The 20,824-nt window shown below is 42.2% G+C and overlaps 1 protein-coding gene across 1 annotated transcript in view; it reads right to left on the bottom strand.

Annotated features, from left to right (window-relative positions):
• Window positions 1–148: 148 nt before the first annotated feature.
• Window positions 149–20,824, bottom strand: part of ESYT3 (extended synaptotagmin 3) — a 33,997-nt gene continuing 13,321 nt past the window's right edge. Inside the window, exons 5-23 of the mRNA XM_005154052.4 lie at window positions 19,652–19,718; window positions 18,960–19,049; window positions 17,882–17,937; window positions 15,211–15,331; window positions 14,009–14,182; window positions 13,410–13,492; window positions 12,884–12,932; window positions 12,148–12,237; window positions 10,632–10,694; window positions 10,469–10,537; window positions 8,864–8,929; window positions 7,678–7,764; window positions 6,771–6,920; window positions 5,815–6,257; window positions 4,556–4,645; window positions 3,911–4,042; window positions 2,424–2,529; window positions 1,807–1,856; window positions 149–967 (exon numbers count right to left, since the gene is read on the bottom strand). Of these exons, the coding sequence (XP_005154109.1) occupies window positions 931–967; window positions 1,807–1,856; window positions 2,424–2,529; window positions 3,911–4,042; window positions 4,556–4,645; window positions 5,815–6,257; window positions 6,771–6,920; window positions 7,678–7,764; window positions 8,864–8,929; window positions 10,469–10,537; window positions 10,632–10,694; window positions 12,148–12,237; window positions 12,884–12,932; window positions 13,410–13,492; window positions 14,009–14,182; window positions 15,211–15,331; window positions 17,882–17,937; window positions 18,960–19,049; window positions 19,652–19,718 (2,023 nt within the window). The 3' untranslated portion in view covers window positions 149–930. The remainder of the gene's footprint in view (window positions 968–1,806; window positions 1,857–2,423; window positions 2,530–3,910; window positions 4,043–4,555; window positions 4,646–5,814; window positions 6,258–6,770; window positions 6,921–7,677; window positions 7,765–8,863; window positions 8,930–10,468; window positions 10,538–10,631; window positions 10,695–12,147; window positions 12,238–12,883; window positions 12,933–13,409; window positions 13,493–14,008; window positions 14,183–15,210; window positions 15,332–17,881; window positions 17,938–18,959; window positions 19,050–19,651; window positions 19,719–20,824) is intronic.

Raw genomic sequence — 20,824 nt, 5'->3', positions numbered from 1 at the left:
GCTGGTTATGGATGGAGGCAGACTAGATTTACATAATCTAAGCCAAAAGTATTTGAAACTTGTTTCAGGGGGTGGTTTATGGGCTTCTGCCTAGCACAGATTTGAAGCTATGTATTTTCAAAATTTAGAAAGGCATAGATCAAGATCATTATGCAAGACAGAAGTTTATTGTACAGAAACAATGCACCAAGCTTCCAAAAATAGTTTTGGTATAATTTGCTCTGCTGTTAAGAAAGCTTACTTTACAAAACTCTGCTGTTCCGCAGGCAGAACACTTTACTATCAAGGTTTACAAGATTTTGAAATGCACTGCAATAAAGAATAAAACACGTTAAGGCATCACAAACTGAGACCTTAATGACTTGGTGAGCTGACCTCCCTCTTCTTGGAAGCTCATTATATACATAGCTGCAGCTACAGTCTGCCAAGATACTTTTGAACAGTGGAATATCAATTTCTTAGTTTCTCAAAAACCAATTGCCGTTAGAGTCTGAAACAGGTTCTTCCAGTGGCTTCTGTAGCCCTCAGATGAAGAATGTTGTTTAAAATTTATTCTGTGAGAAGTACAAGGCTTTCATGTTAAAACAACATGAACAGAATCCTGGGGAAATGAGACCATCAAGCAAAGTAACGACACTGAGCCAACGCTCTGAAGGATCTCCAGGCACAACCCACAGTTGAGGTTTCTCTGGGAGAGAGGTGCCAGAAACAGCAAAAATAAAGAACTCCTTATTGAGAGGCAATTTATTCCCAATGTGGGGCAATTTTGTTTGTTTGGGTTTTTTTTTCTGAGTAGGATCCTTAAATTTACATGTCCTGAGCTGGAGACTGCTTCATATTTGCAGTGACTGTTCAAAACACGTTAATTACAGGAGATACATACATTCTTACAAAGTTGAAAAATTTGTAACTTATGCACATGAGAAGAAATCATGTTTTCTTGCTCCTACTCCTTGTCAGCTCATACCTGCAAGACAGACACAACAAGTAATTACAGTTGTTGCAGACTCTTTAGTGTTTTAACTGACCCAATAGGGAGATCTTGGGCTCCTTTATGGCTTGTGCTTCACAGGCACGATGGCAAAGGAGCTGTGGGGATGGGGCCAGCCTTCACCAGGAACTTGGGATGCGTCATTTCCTCCTGCTCTGTAATTGCCATATCCCTCTGTGAGGCACACAGGCAAGCAGGGCACCCTGTCTGCATGGATGGCAGGCTTCTGGACTACCATGCTGCATTCCTTGGGCTCCATTGAAGGAGAAAGAAGGAAGAACTACCGCTATTAACTACAGACATAGAAGGGGGAAAAAAAACAAACCCTGGTTCTCAATCTTTGCCTCATTCCAATGCTTAACTCTGAACTACAATGAACACACAAGCAAAATTGCAGGTGGCTTATTATAATAGTTTCTGTAAATGCTGTGTAATTAAAGTTTTATCATATATATATATATTGCTGATCAGACAATTAAGATTTTTATCCAAGTTAAAATTTGTCACAAGATTGCTTTAATAAACATAATTCTTGTACTTATGTTTCCCAGTGCCTTTCATGGTAACTTAAAATATGCTGAAGACTATAATTGACATATTAAAGTTGTTTCACAGGGCAGGTATTGCATAAGAAACTGGATTACCAGACAATTTAGATAAAACTACCAGATTAGCTCCAAGTTAGTCCTACATTTGTGGGTCATATGTTCTTGCTCACCAAATCACAGGGCCCCTTTACCAGCACCCCAACAAGAGGTACATAAGCTCCAGCAGAACAGGTGGCATGTTCTAAAAGCATGGAGATGAAAACTTACCACTGCGCAAAGCCTTTTATCAAGTCCTCCTGCGACAAGTCAATCCGCACCTTTAAAAAGCACATGTTCTTTCTGTGTATGTTATTCAGTGTACTAATCAATTAGCTAAGCTAGCACTCCTCCCACATCAGACACACTTAAGGTTAGGCTCAGGGAGAAGGAGCTTCCTGAGCTCCCAGGACCTGGGCACTAACCAGCTCAGCACTGCCCCTGACTTAGTATCACAACTGGGGAATTTATCTGTCACCGAAGAAGTGATTCCAGTTTACGCAGACAGATTAAAGCATTGCTGGCAAATTCTGGATTTAATCACCCATCTTTCTGACCTTCGTGTTTGTGCTATTGGAGCCATTCCCCAAAGGGGCAGCAGCAGATCACAGGAAACACATTTTTACTTAAGAAGCACCCCTTTGAAATGAAGCAGCACACAAGTCATGTGAGACCGTACAAGCTTCCACATGGGTACAGCCTGACTTCACATGAAAATCTGGCAGAAAAAGTTGTTTCCAGATCACTAGTCACACTCTTGAGGCTTAGTCACTAGAACTGTGTTTCAGTATCCTGCCACACAGATGCTCAGCTCTATTAAACCAGTAGAGCAGCTTTGCTAAACTTACTTTCCCCAGCTCCTTCCTATCCTGTGAAATGAATGGCCTGCTGTTCTTCACCGCAACGTCCAGTGTCCTTTTCTTGACATCTTCCAAAGATTCAAAAAACTCAAACCTAAAAGTAAAGTTTGGAAAGGAGAGACTTAACAATTAAAATCCTATAAGCACTGGTAGCCAGAGAAAGAAGGTAAGGAAAAGGCAATTCTATAGCTAGATTTTATTTGCATTGTAAGAAACCTCTTCCAGGTGTCACACAAGACTATGACATTGTTGTTCAGACTGCTCACTGTGCCAGGGGGAAGGAGGAAAACATGCATCCGTAATGAGATGCTATTTACCATCATTTTCCCCCTTCATGGAAGATCAGCATGTTTTCTGTGCAACCTGCATTACTCAGAGGAAGTGGCTGAGCCAACCCCCTAAGTTTACAAAGTCAGTTTAAACCACATGAAGAGAAGACAAAGGTTGAAATCTGTGGCAATTAAGTTCTTAATGGCTCCGACTCATGCCTCTGGCACACATCATCTGATGTCAAGTGAGTTTTGTCCATGCTAAATCACTGAAGTTCTGCCCACCTGAATAGCTTTTCCTCAAGTCAGAGTTGTAAAACAGGTAATGTGTTTTGGAGCTAAGTATTGCTCCACCTATTACACTTAATTGAGGATGTACAAGACACGTCAATACGAAGGATGAGGAAAAAGTGATGCTGTTCTAACAGCTGTGCTGGCACAAGATCAGTGGTGTTACAAGAGAATAGTAATCCACCACTCTGGTGTTTAAGATGAAGTATTGTAAAATCTTTTCTCCATTTCTGACCTATACTGACATGTATAGGACAGACCCAACATAGGAAAACTGAGCCACCCAGGATCAGTCAATATTCACATACATGTACCTTCCTCTAAATATGGGGTTAAAACAGCCTCTCAAAAGAGCTGTAAGCATTAGTATGTTTGGTTATATAGAAAACACATCCCAGTTCAGTGGGGGAGCTGTGGACATGACACGGTCAGCAGGGGTGGGAGCATTTTGCTGCTCCCATCAGGTCTTGATAAGAACATCCATCTGTCTCTGTCTCAAGAACGGTCCAGTCTCAAAAGGCTTTGTATTTCTGCCTTTGATTTTTGGAAAGCTGTCAGAGAAGTGTCAGGCAAAAAAGTACAAACTGAAAAAGTGGCTTTGTGAAGTATCCAAATGGAGAGATTGCTTCTCCAATAACAGGGAGTTAAACACGGTAGGGGGATGTCTGGGTGCAAAGCAGCAAGCTCAGGCTGCCCCTGCTAGGATGGCAGAAGGGGTGGGAACAGACACCACCGCAGACAAACCAAGGCCAGCCCCAAGTACTTGAAATCACAAAGTGCTGGGGTTTTCCACAAGACCTGCAGACCTTCCACAAGACAATCCTTAGCAGCACCAGGTACAAACCCTGTGCATGCCCTTTCATTACACAGAGATCATAGCTATTTCAGCAACAATCATAATTAACATTTTCTTACTTCTCATCATATTGGGGGTTCAGAGTTTTTTTCTTAACAGAAGTCTTCTTCCTGCTTGTCCATCTTCTATCTGGAAGCAGGTATATACGAACATATGGATCTACTCCACGATTGGAAGAGGGTACTAAGTTTCTGTTAAAAGAAATACAGTGCTGACAAGCAAGGCACATTCTTGCACTGTGTCTTCATACCTTTTCTCTCAGAATCAGACTACTCCTTCATGGGTTCATGGGCCAGAAACTTTTATCTTGGGAATTGCAACTTAAGTAAATAAAACTTCAAACAAAATTTTCATTACTTGAGTGTGTGGTCACTTACTGGTTTTCCTAAATTAATGTTAACAAATTCAGTTATAGGTATCCAGTCCTTGTCATGATGCTTATCATGACATCCCGAGGCATGCACCAGTTGTCAGTGCTGGTCAGAAGTAGTTTTGGGTCAATGATAGCTAAGGTACCTCAGCTGCACTGCATTGGCCAGAGCTGGGCTTAGCGAGGCTGCACAGACTGAAGCCACCCAATGCTGATGCATCTCCACTGGGCAGCTTAAAAGCACAAGATTCTGCTCCAGCTTTGCTGACCATCTGACAAGCTCAGAGATCTTTCACTTTCCTTTACAGGCATAGCAAGCAATTGTCAGCATTACCTGCAGCCATTCACCAGCACGACGAGACTCTGCCGTATTGAAGCGTACCGCACCGTGAGCTGAATCTCTCCCAGAGGCATTTCAGTCCCACTGTAAGACAATTGCACAATCAAAGCTTTTAAACACAGCTATTTAACCAACCACACGCACAGGCCTAGCAGCACAAAACGTGACACAATGCTGGTGCTGGATTCTTAACTAAAACTGATCTTCAGGGCACTGTTCTTCTTTCTGGCATCCTAAGGTTTGATGTCTAGAAAGCAGATGGACCACAGAGGTTCCACAGAAAGCCCGCTCCTGTTGGTGCCAGCACTGCCTATAGCTGGCCTTCTACAATAAGCATCCCATTTCAGTCCCTGAGTACAAACAGCCAAAAAAGCACCTACTTGGCCTGCTGTAGATGGAGCAGCAAAGTATAGGTGAGCACATTACACAGCTCCTTCAAGTATGTCAGAATTTAAAACAGGACCTTTTTTATATTTCACTCTGCATGTTATTAGAGTGGCTTCAAATCCAAAACCATTGCTTTAAAATGGTTTAAAAATGGTTTCTAAATGAGGCCTTGTTCAGACCTAGAGAATTTGTCAGTCCAGAAGTGCAAGACTGAGCAGCTGGAGGTTTATAACTGCCCTGATGCTCTCTTAATTGAGGACCTTCTTTGCTACTTCAGCTCATTAAGGATTCTACTAACTCCATTCTGCATCCCAGGAGAGACAGACTCAGCTCTATATCCTCCTCGATGGAGCCAACTACCTGCAGCCTCACACTTAGTCCAGGGGGAAGGCCACACATGTAAGAGCACCTAGTCACAAAAACTTCGCTCACAGCATTCTGAAAGCCTAAAAAGTTTCTGGATAAAAGACAGCATCCAAACCTTTAAGCAGCCAGATAATGCTTATCAAAATTTTATGTTTTTACAGAAATGGGATATTCAGACTTCCAATATCCTTTTGCTAAAATCATGGGCATTATGGAACCAATGATATTCTGTGCAGGAGGCTCTATAACAATAAAAAGCAAACACAAGCAGCATCTTTTAGGAGAACCAGAGAAGGAAACACTTTCACTTCACACCTGAACTGATAGTAACTTTGTAATTTACTTTGCTGTTGACTGGAATACTTAGATCAATTCTTCATAAGGTGATTTGACACGAAATTCCAAATGAGTTAGCAGTCATGAATTCAACCATATACAACAGCAAACTATAAACCCTAAACCTTTCCACACAAGAATAATTCAGCTGGAAGAACACCTACTTATGAAGTTCCAGATTGCTGCTACTTAATTCAAAGCAAGAAGAAGGCAGAGAACCCAGCGAAGCAACACTGGGAGCAAGCCTCAGTTCCTGTACAACTGGCAGTGTGGGTGCTACTGCTGCTCTGCTATGCAGTGCTGATGAAGTGTGATGCTCTGGATTTTGGCTATGCTCTCCCTCATTAGGGCCAGCAACAGCTTCACTTGGTACCAGTGCTGCTGAACTGTCCTTTGTGTCCAGGTCTTCTTTGCTGTCCTTTCTCAGCAGGGATTCAGGTGCTGCAGAGTCTTTGCTCACTGGAGGTACTTTTGGGACTTCTGGGTCTGGTGTGGAGACAAACTTTTGCTGGTTTCCACCCTTCTCAATGACATGCACAGGTCCTTGCTTTGAGGCACTGACACCAGCCTTGACTCTTTGTGGATCGGGTTCTTCAACATTCAAGGTCTAAAAATCACAAGGGAGAGAAATGAATGCTGCTCCCAAAGCACCAGGGTTAATGAGAGCATTATGACCCGGGATGAAATTTCACCACAAAAACTGTAACAGCATGAATCTGCCATTGGAAATGAAAGAGCCATATGGGATTAGCTGTGATGATCTCTTCCCTTGTCCTACTGTGTACGTATTTAACGCTGTCTAAACACTAATGCAGAACACAATGAGAAAAAAGTTGTCTCCTTTACTGTTTAGCAGTTTGATTTCACCAGCTTAGATTTTCTCAGTCCAACTCTTTATTGTCATGATAAGGTAATGGTACTGCACTGTTTTAGGAAGGGATACATCTCAGCTCCACCATGCACTCTTAATGGCACTTAAAGTCTGTCACACTTTTGGTTTCTACTCATCTGTGAAGCAAAGCTGCACTTCTCCACACCCCACCTTTCCCCTCATCTCTTTTGCTCGTTAGAACTGGGTGTTTCCATTGAGGAAGCCGAGTGAATACAGCAAAGAACTTACCCGCAACACAAGTTTCATCTTAATGAAGCTGTCTGAACTGGAATGGTCCAGCTGAAATCTTTGATCCAGAGTCATGTTTGGGTCCGTAAGTAAGTGGGAGAGACATACCACTGAAGTTCCCAGGACACTGTCCCGATCCTTGTCTTTTATCTAGGAGCAGGGGGAAAGTTATTAGAAAGCAAGCTGGAAAGCTACCACTGGGAATAGCAAAGCAAGAAGGTATTCCAGACAGAAACCAAAATTAACTTAGTTACTCCAGGACACACTATCAAGTATGGTTACTTCCAAATGGGTGATGCCACTATATCAGGAGTGTAATAAATTAGCATGTTTGAGTAAAAATCACATCCCTTATGTGGAGAAGGAACTACCCTATCAGGCCCTGGCATTTACTTGACTTTCCTTACTTGCTTGGGGGAAAATGTCCCAGGCACCAGTGTTAACAACTGGTTTTTACAAGCTATTTAGGTTGCAGCTTGTTTAGTCTATTATCCTCAGCATACCTTCTAAGTCAAAATCCATTTCTGTAGCGAAGTGAACAGCCAGAGAACTGACAGTGACTGCAATGTATGCTGGTGAGACACAGGATTTCTTAGTGAGACAAAACACCAAGGTGAAGAGACTGAACTCTGGTTGAGAATTATGAAGGCTGCAATTTCTGACAGCAAAATATTCATGGCTTTACTGCACACAGACCTATATAAAACCTCCTTTGCACATGATCCTAAAGGTAGATACCAGCATCACCTAACAGAGAATCACCCATGCAACAACAGGTGCTTCTTCCACCTCTTAAGTAGGAGTACAAGCACACAGAAACAACCAGCACTGAGATCACATCCACCACAAAACAGGTTTCTTCCTAAGGTTATGCACTTGGTCTTCAAAGGAAAGGCTTTTCTCTCACCTCAACATGGAGTGACTGGGAATGAGCACTATGGACAAAGAAGGTGAAAGCCTGGCCCCATGTTGGATCTTTGCTGAAATTGCAGGTCTGCAACAAGAAGATTACAGCAAATATATCAGCTTATTCTATAAACAGCAAAGAGTACCACAACACTGATCACCACAGAGGAGACCCTCTTGTTTTATTCAGGGATGCTACACCCTAGCTGTATTGAGACAGTGAAATTTCCAGGTCAGAACTGTGCAGAAGCAAACTCTCTGGCAAAATCAGAACAAGTTCTGTGGGGCACGGAAATGCTGACAAACAAGTCTGGTGAGCTGCGGTTGGCCCCAGCCAGCACAACCTGGACCAGCAGCCTACCTCACCTGCAGCAAGGCACCGCTCCCTCCCTCCCACCCTTCCACCAAGAGAGAGCCAGGGTGCTGCTTCCAGCCTTGCAGGCACCCACAGCCAGCTTCCAAAGACAGGGAAGGGTAGGAAAGATAGAGGGGTGGTTTGGTGGGTGTAGAGCTTGTGGGAAGAGTGTACAGCTTCAGCACCATCCACTTCAAGGATAAAAGCATGGAAAGCATCCACAGGGGCTGTGGCTGAGGCTGCTCCATAAACCAGCTGCTTCCACCAAGCCATGAACACAGCAGCTGCTAGGAAGGCAGAACTCAGCTGTTGTTCATGCTCATCAGGCAAAAGTAAGTATTAAATAATGAAAAATTAACTGAAAGTGAAGGAGATCTGGATACACCTTGTCCCTCAATAAATAAATAATAAAAAGTAAATCAGTAGAACTGCGAAACACAGGAGCCAGGAGACTGATGAGGAAGCAAATGCCCCTCATGAAAAAGACACCCTGCCCTGAGAAAGCATGAGCCAGATTGGAGATATATCATTTTTAACTCTTCAACCCTCAAAGAACGAGAGTATCTTGACCAACAGGACCTCATGAGCATGAACACAAAACCACACATCTGTACAGAAGCTGGGCAGGCACCCACTAATCAAGCACAACCCAGTGACATGATGCTTCCACATGCTGAAGCTGACCTCCACATCCTAGCCTCTGCAGGTCCCACTATAACTACAGCTCTTCACATCAGCTTCACTGGTCCTACTCTTCCTAGGGGTTACTTGGTGATAGTCACTCATAAAATAGAAAGTATTTAAGGAAAGTAGAAGAGTCAAACATCCTCACCTTGCTTTTTTGAGTCTTGTTTCCTACTGTGAGCAGGACGAAGGAGGAAGGTTCTCGCTCCATCTTCTGTCAATACAAGGAAAAAAACAAAGCAAGCAGGAGAAGTAAAAAAATATAAAATTAAAAAGAAGATACATTTATAGTTTACAGGAAACAATATCAAACCACTACTTTTAGTGAGACAAATTGCTGGAAAGCTGACACTAGTTTTCAGATGCGGGACATCTGAAGAGTGCAGTACACAGGAGAAACTCCAGCCAAAACACAGCACAGTCTTACCCTCTGCCATCTAGAGTACACATTTAAGCCACAGTTTCATGTATTCAGGTTTCAATAGGTGAGCAGTTAAAAATTTGTCAGCAGCTGGAAGGAAACAGAGAAGAGAGCTGAAGGCTCAGTGGAAACCTTCATCATTCCTGTGTGAAACAGGACTCTCAGAATTGGTTTCCAAGGCTCAGAAAACTTGCTGTGAAGCAATTAGAAGCAAGTCTTTGCCATCAAGTAAGAATTCCTTCCAGAAGCAGTAACACTGAACCTATTGTAGTGTGCTTCTTTGCACTAATACTATAGAAGTTAAGGCTGGTCTTGGCACAACACTGTATACCAAGTGGGTACGGTGAAGTCCAAAATTAAGGATTATCAAATGTGACGTGTATGACAGTGCTGGGAACTTATCTAAAAACACTGCATTTAAGAGAAGAGCTGCTCAGAGAAAACAGGAAGCTTTATCCATTGCTCAGAGCTGTGGTGATGTGTAGCTTGTTCAAGAAAAAAGGGAGAAAGACATTGCTCCCTGTAACCACTATTTACATCACAGTAGCAAAATGCAATATTTGGGGAAAAGGTAAGCAGAAGCAAAGACAGAGAAGGCATGAGTGACAGCATGGCTTCTGAATCCCTCTAAAACTGAGGGGAAGGAATCTGGTGATGAGGCCTCCAGTGGACAGGAAGGTTACCACAGAAAAGCATATTCCTCCCCTCCCAATGTGGAAGGTCACACTGGAACAGCTCAGTGTGGGAAGAAGCCCTGTATCAGCCAAAAAGGGTAACATAGAATCATAGAATTGTCAGGCTGAAAAGGACCTTGAGATCATCTAGTTCCAATGGGCAGGGATGCCTCACCCTAGACCATGTTGCCCAAGGCTCTGTCCAACCTGGCCTTGAACACTGCCAGGGATGGAGCATTCACAACCTCCCTGGGCACCCCATTCTAGTGCCTCACCACCCTTACAGTAAAGAACTTCCTACTTACATCCAACCTGAACTTCCCCTGCTTAAGTTTTGAACCCATTACCCATTGCCCTGTCACTACAATCCCTGATGAAGAGACTTGACTTGGGCTGATGTCTGGAGGTTCTCTGTCCAAGGTATAAAATAAAAATAAAGACAGCCCCACACACAGTGAGATATTTCTGATTCCCCTCGGACCTCCTAGATTTTCACTGGGGTGGGGGTGGGCTTTCAAGCACTATTTTGAACCCCAGTCAGTTTCATTCTGATGGTGGTAAGATTATTTCTTCTTAACCACAGCTAGTTTCAGTTGCTACGATACCGCATAATCCAGAATGTTGTGTTGCGAGCATGGGGGAAGAATATAAATTTTACCTTGAGGTACTTGTTATTTTTGATCTTCTTTGCTCCACATTCCCCATTCGAATACTCAAAGTGGTTTTTCTGAATTATTGAAAGAGTATTTAGAAACAGTTAAATTTGTGGGCTTTGATAAAAGGTTAGGAGTGAAGGCTGCCTGCAGGTGATTTGTACTTACTGGAAGGTTGAAGGCACTGTCCAAGTAGACTATCAGAATAGCTGTAGACAGACCCTTCTTATCCTGTGAAGGCCAGGAAAGATAAAGCACAGGGTAGGCATGATCACCCATCAAGGACAATGTAAGGCACAACACAAATTCAAAACACAGTTTCTGAAAGCTAAGCATCTCTTCACCTTTCTCTTAAAACTTGCCATTTAGATGAGTACAAGCCAGAACAGCACGACAATTTTAAGCAAACCAGTAAGAAAAGGTGCAAGTCTTTTCAATTCACTGGTCTTAATGCTTTTCAATCTTTCTAATGCAGAACTGCTTGGATTCCCCAGAGCAGCAGGACACCTTAAAATATGCTCAGCCACATACATCCACATCAGTGTCAGCAGAACAAAGCCTGGAAACAATTTTTTTCACTTCAGTGGAACTCAAATGCTTTTGCTTGATTCTGAAGCAGCAGCATCCTTGGGAGATGGGCTTTATCCAAGCAACTCTGCTGGATACACGACATCACTGGGAAGCATGGCCCTACCAAGCACCAGTGCTGGGTTATTTGTCTGTGAGTGGTACAGGTTATAGACAGGGATCCTACACAGATCCTAGATGATGAGAGAAGGGAAAAATTATCAAAGAAGGGAACTTTGCAGTAAGTTCAAGCTTTGTTAATTCAAGTAAAAAGAGCTGCCAGATTTGAGTTACTCCTGAATTACCAAGGGACCTTGGGGCAAGAAAATGCCCTTCCTCATCAGGAGGGGCAGAGATGTTGTCCTGGTTTGAGCAGTAGCAGTCATTTTTCTCCTTCTTGGTAGCTGGTGCAGTGCTGTGGTTTGACTTTTGGGCTGGGAGTGGTTGCTGGTGGCGCGTACGTTTTGAGTTACTGCTTAAATGTTTGGTTTTGTCCAAGGCCTTTTCTGAGCTCATGCTCTGCCAGGGAGGAGGGGAGGCCGGAAGGAAGGAGAGACAGGACACCGGACCCAGGCTAGCCAAAGAGGTATTCCATACCATAGCATGTGATACCCAGGATGTAACTGGGAGAAACCCGGAAGGGCTGGAGCTCTGGGGGGATGGAGGAGGTATCAGTCGGTGCTCAGTCGGGCAGGGTGGGGTGAGTTATGGGTCGGTGGCTGGTGAGGTGTTGTATTCTCTTCACTTGTTGTTTGCTGTATCATTATTATTTGTAGTAGTAGTGGCAGTAGTGATTTATGTTATATCTTAGCTATTAAATTGCGCTTATCTCAACCCATGGGGGCTACATTCTTTGGATTCTCCTTCCTAACTCTCCGGTAGTTGGGGGAGCAAGGGGGGAGAGTGAGTAACGAGCTGTGTGTGGACTTGGTTTAAACCACGACAGATGTAAAATCACATCAAAACCTTTTCAGACAAAAACAGAATCATAGATTCATAGAATAGAAAAATAAGCTCCTGTGAGTTTGCCTCGTGTCCCTGCTTTCACACACTCCTTTGTTGATCACTGGATGGACAGAGATCAGAGTATTGGAATCCTTTAAGAAAATATACTCACCTCATGTAGCTTTTCTTGGTCATTTACTAGTGAAAGCCACTCCAGTTTTAAATGCAGATGTCCGCTTGTTGTCTTACTTAAGGGAAACCACTAAGTGGAAACAACAAAGAGTAACTTGAGAAAGGTGAGGCAGAATCTTGCATAAATCTTGCATTCTGAGCCTTACATACAATAGATATATGAATTGTAGTTTGAGCGCCTTAGCTTGCATTTTTGATGCTTAGATTGTAGCATGTCCATCTACTCAGAAACACAAGCCAGAAAAAAACCAAAACCAAGATACCATGTACATGCAAAGCACATGGATATTTCCAATCAGCAGCACAAGACAGGCACCCTGGCACTGTTTGCAGAGTGCTGGGTTACAGAATGAACCACAAGAAGGCTGGATCATTTCTTTCCCCAGCAATCAGACTGTTTCACCAAACTAACTTGCAGCCTTGTACAAAATGTTTGGTACTTACAGGACATGAGATACCAACATAAGATACCCCACTGCTGGCTCAGCATAACCTCAGGGCTGCCTGAGTTTGCCAGCTTCATTGGAAAAATTATCGTAATGGCTAATTGAAGTTTTATGAGTGAAGGTATCTTCTCTTTGTGAAAATACCACAGTACAAGTGTGCAAGGAATCTTTAAGCACACAGAAACAATGCAGTAGCAGAGGGAGAGCACAAATGAACACATTAGCATATGCTGCCAACCACATACAGAAATATAGAGCCGTGATTTTTACCTCATCAACAGTTCTGTCATTCATTACATCCACTAGGCTTATAAGCAAGCTGAAATACAAAAAGCAAACATTTCAATGTATATTTAGGCATATAACATATTGCTGTTGGGGGGAGAAGCCACCACCAATAAAGCCCACACTCAAATCTGCTTCAAATAACACCTTCCCTGCATTACCTGCATGCATGTGCACTGGAACGCACTTACACTTTCAAAGTTTCCCCCTTGAAATACTTCCAAAACTAAAGTAAGTTGAAAGTAAATCTCAAGTTGTGTAACCAGCCTTCTAATAGCTTCCCAGGATTCCTTGAAGGACTCTTGGAGCATTCTCTATCTTGTTCAAAGTTAGCTGCACTAAGAACTAATAACTTGGTATCAATACATGGACAGAGAGAGTAACTCCCTGCAGTATTAAATTCCCCGTATGAGTAATCCGGGTGTCCTGTTGCAGAGGTTACTAGACTCTAGTAACCTCTGCAACAAGGGTCTAGTAACCTCTAATTTACCTGCCCTGCACCTTAATTTACCTGCCCATAAAGTCATCTTTATCTGGATCTTCATCATACAAGTCCACTTCTAAGTCCTGGCCAGGCACTTCATGAACAACAAACTGGAAGAGAAACAAGTATTGATTAAAATTAAAACCCATTCACATATGTTTATATATGTGACATGGACACTTCAAAGCTGTTTAACACATTAAGGACATTCCCTGCTGTTTCATGGTTAATTGTATAAGAAATGCAATTGATTATAGGTGAGAATGTTTCAAAACCAGTTTTCTTGGTTTTGAACTGCAAGTTAAACCTCTCAAACTGGTATTCCTAATAAGAAGAGAAGAATCAATACTAGAACAGATTACAGCTGCACAGACTGCTGTACTGATTGATATTTAAAGCAGTGCTTTGCACCTCCTCCAAAAACCCACATATGTAAATCAGATCAACCTGAATGACATTTCAAGTTTGCAATGTAAATTTGAATTTGTTTAAGGCAGAGAAGTGCCTCAATCAAGTAACAAGGAAGTCCACCTGCTTCAGTGCAGTCAGCTAAGAGAAGGTCCTCCAAGCACAGGGATGTAAATGGCTGTGCATCCTACAGATGGAGAGGTCAAAAGATTCAGTACCTCAAATGTCTCATTCCAAATGGGATTAAGATCTCGGGAAACTGTTTTGCTTCGATATTGCACCGTGCCAACGCGAAGAAGAGCATATGGGTCCGACTTCCCCCTGATTGCACCAAGGAAACTGTCTTTCTGGACAAGGTTTTCAGCTTCTAGCAGGTGAACCCTTACTACTCCCTGAATAAAAGAAGATACAAAATTGTTCATTAAAAGGTGATCTTTAAATAATTATAATACGCTAACTCCTAAAAATAGTTATTTCAGGCAGCAAGAGTAGTCACCATGACAGCTTTGCAAAGACATGTATTTTGATGCAGCATATTTCTAATGACAATTGTATTAAAACATTTTTTGCACCATTTACCTATAGGAGTAAAATAAAACCCAACTCAAAACAAACACCTTAAACAGATACACAAACCAATCAAGATAACTGAGTAGAAGATATTCTTCAATTTATTTTTAAATCAGAAGCATGCTTATGCACATGGGATTACAAGTAAAAATAAAAAAAATAAAGTAAATCAAAAGTAAAAATCAATTCCTGCTAACTAAAGGAGGAGCTAAGCACCCATTGATAGGTTTTTAGTTTATTGTGGAGTGGCCATTCAACTTCATTTTGGTGATGTAAGGTTGTAATACGGAGCATCCCTTTGTTATTCATTTGTATTTACCCCCATAAAGAGTGAATTAGGTATTTGATGCATGAAGGAAACTGAAGATCTGGTTATGTCAAGCATTCAGATTGGTTGTTGGGTTTTTTGCCCTGATTATTTTTCCTGTAACAAAGAGAAGTCACCCTCCGAGTTGCTCATTTACACACCTTCACAGTGTTAGCAAAACACTAAGTAGCCTGACACTGCTCGTGTATTTACCTTCTCTAACTGAAGATCTGTGGTATTCTCAAAGGTGACTAAAGTCTTCAACTGGTCAGTGACTCAGTGTTGAAACAAACTTCTTACGCCACATAGAGTAGGACCCTTCTAGTCCCACCTCTTCCCCAAATTGCAAACCACCCAACATCTGCTTTTATATTGTGAAATTCTGGCTACAGAAAGCCTACAATCCAGGTGGAAAGAGCTGATACAGGAGCCTAAGACACTAAGCTTGTATGCATCCACATTGCAGCAAATGCAAATTCAGGCAGATTAACACCTCTGCTGAAAAAAAAGAAAGAAAAAACCCCCAAACTAAAACCAACTCACATGCGGGATGGGGAACCTCAAGTGGGCAATGTTCATGTTCTTTTTCAGAGGCACTGTGATCCTGTTTGGTAGAACCAGCCGTGCAGCAATGAAGTCTTGAATTAGTGAGTCTGACATTACACTGCATGTGAGGGTGGAAAAAAAAGCAACCTAAATCTCTACAATCAATCAGAATTTCAGTTAGAAGGAAATAATGAGGCACAGTGAAATAAATGGGCACTGTAAAATGAATTATACTGCCTGCCTTCATAGAATCATAGAATGATCTGGCTTGGAAGGGACCCCCTGCTACAGATCAGGTTCTAGTTCCTGACACCTTCCATTAGACCAGGTTGCTCAAAGCCCCCTGGCCTTGAAAACTTCCGTGGCAGCCACCTTCTCCCAAAGAGTTATCAAGCACTGGAACAGGCTGTCCAGAAAAGTGGTGGAGTCACCATCCCTGGAGGTATTTAAAAGATGTGTAGATGTGGCACTCAGGGATATGGTTTAGTGGTGGACTTGGCAGTCTCGGGTTTATGTTTAGACTAGGTGATTTTAGGGTCTTTTCCAACCTAAATGTTTCTGTGAGTGCCTACATAAAATTGCACACAGGCAGAAGAAAGTCATGCTTGTGACTTAGCTTAGAATAAGAGGAAATGGACAGTTCAACACCAAAATCAACCATCAAGGGTGGACATGGATCACTGCAGAAAGTAAGGCTGTCTCCTGTCAGTAATCTGTATCCAGCTGAGCTGCTGCAAAGAAGAATATGAACATGGGGCAGTCTCTCAAGATCTCTTTCAATCTATTCCCTATCATTCTGCAAATAAGTGTCATTTCTGTGTGGCACACACCGTGCAAGTGCCCACTTGATGCAGGGATGTTCCACTCCAGGTTTACTAGGGCTAGAGGGAAATTTAGATCTACCACGTTGTAAACAGTGAATGGAAGCATAGGCCATATGATGGTCACTCCCCTAAACAAGTCATACAAACTCATGTGTCTTATGTGTTTTCTTGGGAATGCCAACACCAGTGATGGACAAGGCGAGGAGGGAATCAGTAAGCTTCTTCATTTCACAGGGGGCTCAGAGACCTTACTGTAAAATGGAAGAAGCCAGCCACATTCAAAACAAAATAGCTTGGCTTATTTTTGCATTAAACATCTGAAAGACTTTCATCCTCTTGATAAACCTAGTGCTTACAAGGTAGCTTCTCAAGGTAAGACTGCAACAAAATTATCACAGCTCTCAGAGGAGGCTAGATTCACACAGAAGTCCTCTCCTACTCCAAATGTGAAACCAGAAGCCTGAAAGCCCTTGGTCAGGCTGTTGGCTTTCCCATTATAAAAAAACCAACCAACCAACTCACAAGAAGGTCACAGAATTGTCCCTTCTCTTGAGTCTCAGGGTACACCCAACTAAATACAGCTTGTACATGAGGACAGACGACCGCATCCAGTTTCATTACTCTTAAATAAGCGTAATTCATTTGAAAGGGGGAGCTCTTGTTTAACCTGTACTTCAACCTATTTGTGGTCAGGCATGTTTTGCTCCTGGCTTTCATGTGCAGTGCTGATGATCAAGAAAGGCTTTCTGTGTTCAAATCCCTGTGAGAGAACCAGGGAGTGAAGATTTGGGACATCAAATTTGCACTTCATTATATGAGAGGCTGTAGGTTGGCACACCTACACACATTCTCCCTGCAAGGATTAAGGAAAACATATTAGAAAAGACAGATTAATTTCTCTGATAAAAACTGGAGCTCCCAAGGCTCACTTCAGGGCAAAAGGCCACCTTGGCCTCAAATTAAGAGAAAAAGAAAATTTCCTCTTACTCAACATCAAAGGTCTTCAGAGACCCTTTAATGCATAAACTGGCACCTGATGTAGCCAGCCACTTCCTATGAGTCTGCAAACCATGAGCTACAGAGGAAGAAAGGGGAACAGAAGTGTCTGCAATTGCATTTAAAGGGAGAAAGGCAATGGCTGAGTAACCAAATGTATTTCATTCTTCTATAACAGAAATTTCTGCTTGCGCTAAGGAGAAAGGACAAAGCAAACCTCCAACCTGGAGAAACAGTTTGAAGCTTAGTACTGAAAACCACTCAGATTTTCATCCTTGCTCTGCAAGTTTTATGTACAAGATCAACCCAAGAGGCACTGGGGAAGAACTGCTACATTTTCTGAAGAACCTAAAGGTGAGCAGATTACACAGACACAGAAGAACATTTCTTGTTATAAATCTGGTGCAGTTCCCTTTATCATGGATTGTATCGCAGTTTGTCAGAGGGACTGCAACTCTGTGAATACCTTGCCTTTTTTTACTTTAAGGCAAAAAAAGGTAAGCTCAAACTGTCAGTCACCTAGGTCTACTTCATCTACCTTTGCAAGTAACTGACACGTGGAAAATGCAAGGGCTTGTATTTTAGTTTACAGAACATTGCTGTTCTGAGGATTTACTATTTCCATCCTAAATGCAATGAAGTGATTGAAGCAATCTTGACAGATTGTAAAAAGCACACTCCTCAGGTTTTGTGAACTCCACAGCCAGATACAATGGGATAAGTATCAGCACAACACCTCTTATACAATGCTCCTGAGAATAGCTTTGATGAGTACTGAAGAACACTGTTGTCCCAGCTTCCAAAGGTTTTTTTAAGGAAGAACAAAATGAAGGAAAGTGAACACTCACTTAATCCCTGGAACATCCAGGAGGTTGCTCATGCCTGCCCAGTTGATTTCCAAGTGCTACAACAAGATCAGGGAGAAAAATTATACAGGACTATTAAAATTTATTTCAGAAAAAACGTAGATTTTAAAGGGGAAGCAAATGCTTTTAAAACAAAGCCGGCTGTTTAAAGAAAGCAAAATCTGCCCCAGTGACTGCATCTGTACATTGAGACCAACAGCTGGTATCTACTCCCTTACCTATTTTATCTGCCATACATGAAATAAGGGTATCACTTGGACTTACCCTGCACGTACAGGGAAAGAGAGCATTCAGCCCCTAGCAACGGCCACTGGCAGATGCCCTGGGGTTATACATAGTAAATCTGACAGCTCTACCTAGACTCTGAAGTTGTTTCCTCATCCTTTCACTTAGGGGTTGGCCTATACCCTGAGGCAAGGGGATTTACAAACACCACCTGAATTCAGGAGTTTGTATTTCTAATCACACAATAAACAAGGGTTTTTTTTATGTGCTAAAATAATACTACTACATCTAAACACAAAGACACCTCATCCTAGTTCAAAAATGTATGACTTCCATGAACTCAAGCAGACCATAACCCAGAAGCAAACAAAGCCGTGTGCTGTAACTAGTTTTTACAAGACTAGAAGGTTTCTCATATTTTATTAAACCACAATTTTATTAAACCACAAGGCAAGTGACCTTAAATTTTCAAAGCACAAGCATGACTGAATGGTCTCCCAAGATGACTGTATTTAAAATCTATGAATGGGAAGAATTAAAATCCACCTGCCAGAATACTTGCAGCAAAGGCCTAGGAAATGGCTCCTGTGCTGTCACCATTGGAAAGTCCTCCCATTCTTAGAGTGAACCAAGTAATTTTCAGGCACTACTACAAAACAACAGGGCAAAGTCATTCCTGTCCTCTCGGAGCTCAAGAGGAGCTTTCAAATGCCTTCAACAGTTGCACAGTTTGGGTTACCAGTAATGGGCAGCTTGTGTCACTGAAGACCTATCCATTCACCAAGACAGACCAAGAAGCAGGAACACTGCAGAGTGCAGTCCACTACAGACTCACCGGTTTCTGCATAAAAAACAAGGTCACTGCTCCAACGAAAGGTGCATCGGTTAGAAGAGGTTCCAGTATCACCCGCAATGTTCCATACAACTGTAAATAGAAGAGAGCAAGGAAAACATAGTCTGAAGGTACTTTCAGGATGCAGTTTCAAAACTGTGAGCTTTTCAGTGATGGAGATAATTTTAAAAATCCTACTTGACATAATTTTATTTAGAACTTAATGACAACAATAACCTCCTCCCTCCCCAAAACCTCTGATATGGATATCAGGGAATGCTTTCTAAGTTTATGGAGCTTCCCTGCATCCCTGACTGCCACATAATGCAGTGATCTGCTTATTAGCTTTCAACGATGTAAGAACCAGTTATGAACACCCTGACAAATCTGTCTCTTCTGAAGTTCTCTACCAACCTGCAGCTCTTTTGAGTGCCAGTGGCAGCAGCTGTCCTACATGAGCTCCATGCTCTAGCACTGGCCCTGTTTAAAAGTCGCATTAAAAAACTTAAAGAGGTATTTGGGTGCCTTCCATGGAAGGCATCATTTGTCTAGACAAAACCAAAGGAGATAAAACTGATTACTGTAAGCCTACTCATCAGTGGTTTTCCAGTTAAGTGGCGTGATCTCCTGCTCCCATTGGTACATGCTAACTCCTGCATCACAGAACCTTGAACAGACATTAGCACTGCACGCACCTGTATGCCTTTCACTCCGAGATTAAATTTCGATATGTCCATGTGAATCTCACAGTCCCCAACATAACTGAAAGAAAATTCTCACATTATTCCACAGTCTGAAAATTTTAGGCTGCACAGAGTATAAATAAAATTAGGCTAATGACTGACAATATGACCCCATAGGCAGAGATGGATTTTCAAGCAACTTAAAAGGGAGAGTTGAGCAGATTGAACAAGGGTCAGATATTCACAAGAGAAATGATGCAGTCAGCTGTGACTGATCTACCTGCAAATTGTCAAATCAACATCTGTATTTCACAGTTACTTTTCCATTCTTAACACTGACCATTGGCTGAGGCAAACTTGCTCTAAGGAGGGGATCGACAGGCTCATTTAAGTCTCAAAGTGAGAGCAATTGTCCTCTCGCTCCCTTCTCTGCCAAAGGCCTGATCCCACCCCACCACCTGGTGATCCAGCTCCCAAGCTAATGCAGAGCCATCCTACCATTATATATGGGGTCCTCACCCTGTCCACTTGAAGGACAAATTCTTCACTAAAAATAACCTACTTTCCTTGAGGCTGAATTAAAAGACAATGATTTGGATCAGATTTTGGTCAGTTGCCATGGAGAACATCAGGCTTTAAATAAAATGAATGCTGAGTGTGGTACTTTTGCAACTTAGAAACCACTTTAGACTTTAATAAAAGTACAAACATCACCTTATGCAGAAACTGATAGCCACTCCCCAGGAAGCAGAACCTGGCAGATCTGTTGATGCTGCTGGCAGAAAATAATTGAAGGGAGCTACCATGTTCCTTTTCAGTCCACTGAGAAATAGCTCCTTCTGGATGCAGACACACAAACACCCTGCAGGTAAAGCAGGGTGTAAAGGTACTGCAGCACAGTGAATGTGCTGCACTTGCCACCTGCATGCGTAATTTCAGCCCATAATCAAAGGACAAGATTTATCTCTGACCACATGTATATGGGCAAATAGTGCTGTAGTTGCCAAGAATTCACCCTGTAATTTGCACACAAACATATTACCTGTCCCCCAGAAAAATGTCAGGAATGAGTAACCTGGTGAATTTGTCTCCATCTTTGCAAGCAATGTTCTCAAATATTTGTTTACAATAGTCACTTAACAGAATTTTAAAAGCTCATAACATACAAATTAAAGCCTTTAATGT

The sequence above is a fragment of the Melopsittacus undulatus genome, chromosome 4 (assembly GCF_012275295.1).
Source record: "Melopsittacus undulatus isolate bMelUnd1 chromosome 4, bMelUnd1.mat.Z, whole genome shotgun sequence".
In the NCBI taxonomy this organism is placed as follows: Eukaryota; Metazoa; Chordata; class Aves; order Psittaciformes; family Psittaculidae; genus Melopsittacus; species Melopsittacus undulatus.
This window is presented reverse-complemented; position numbering and strand designations above follow the sequence as displayed.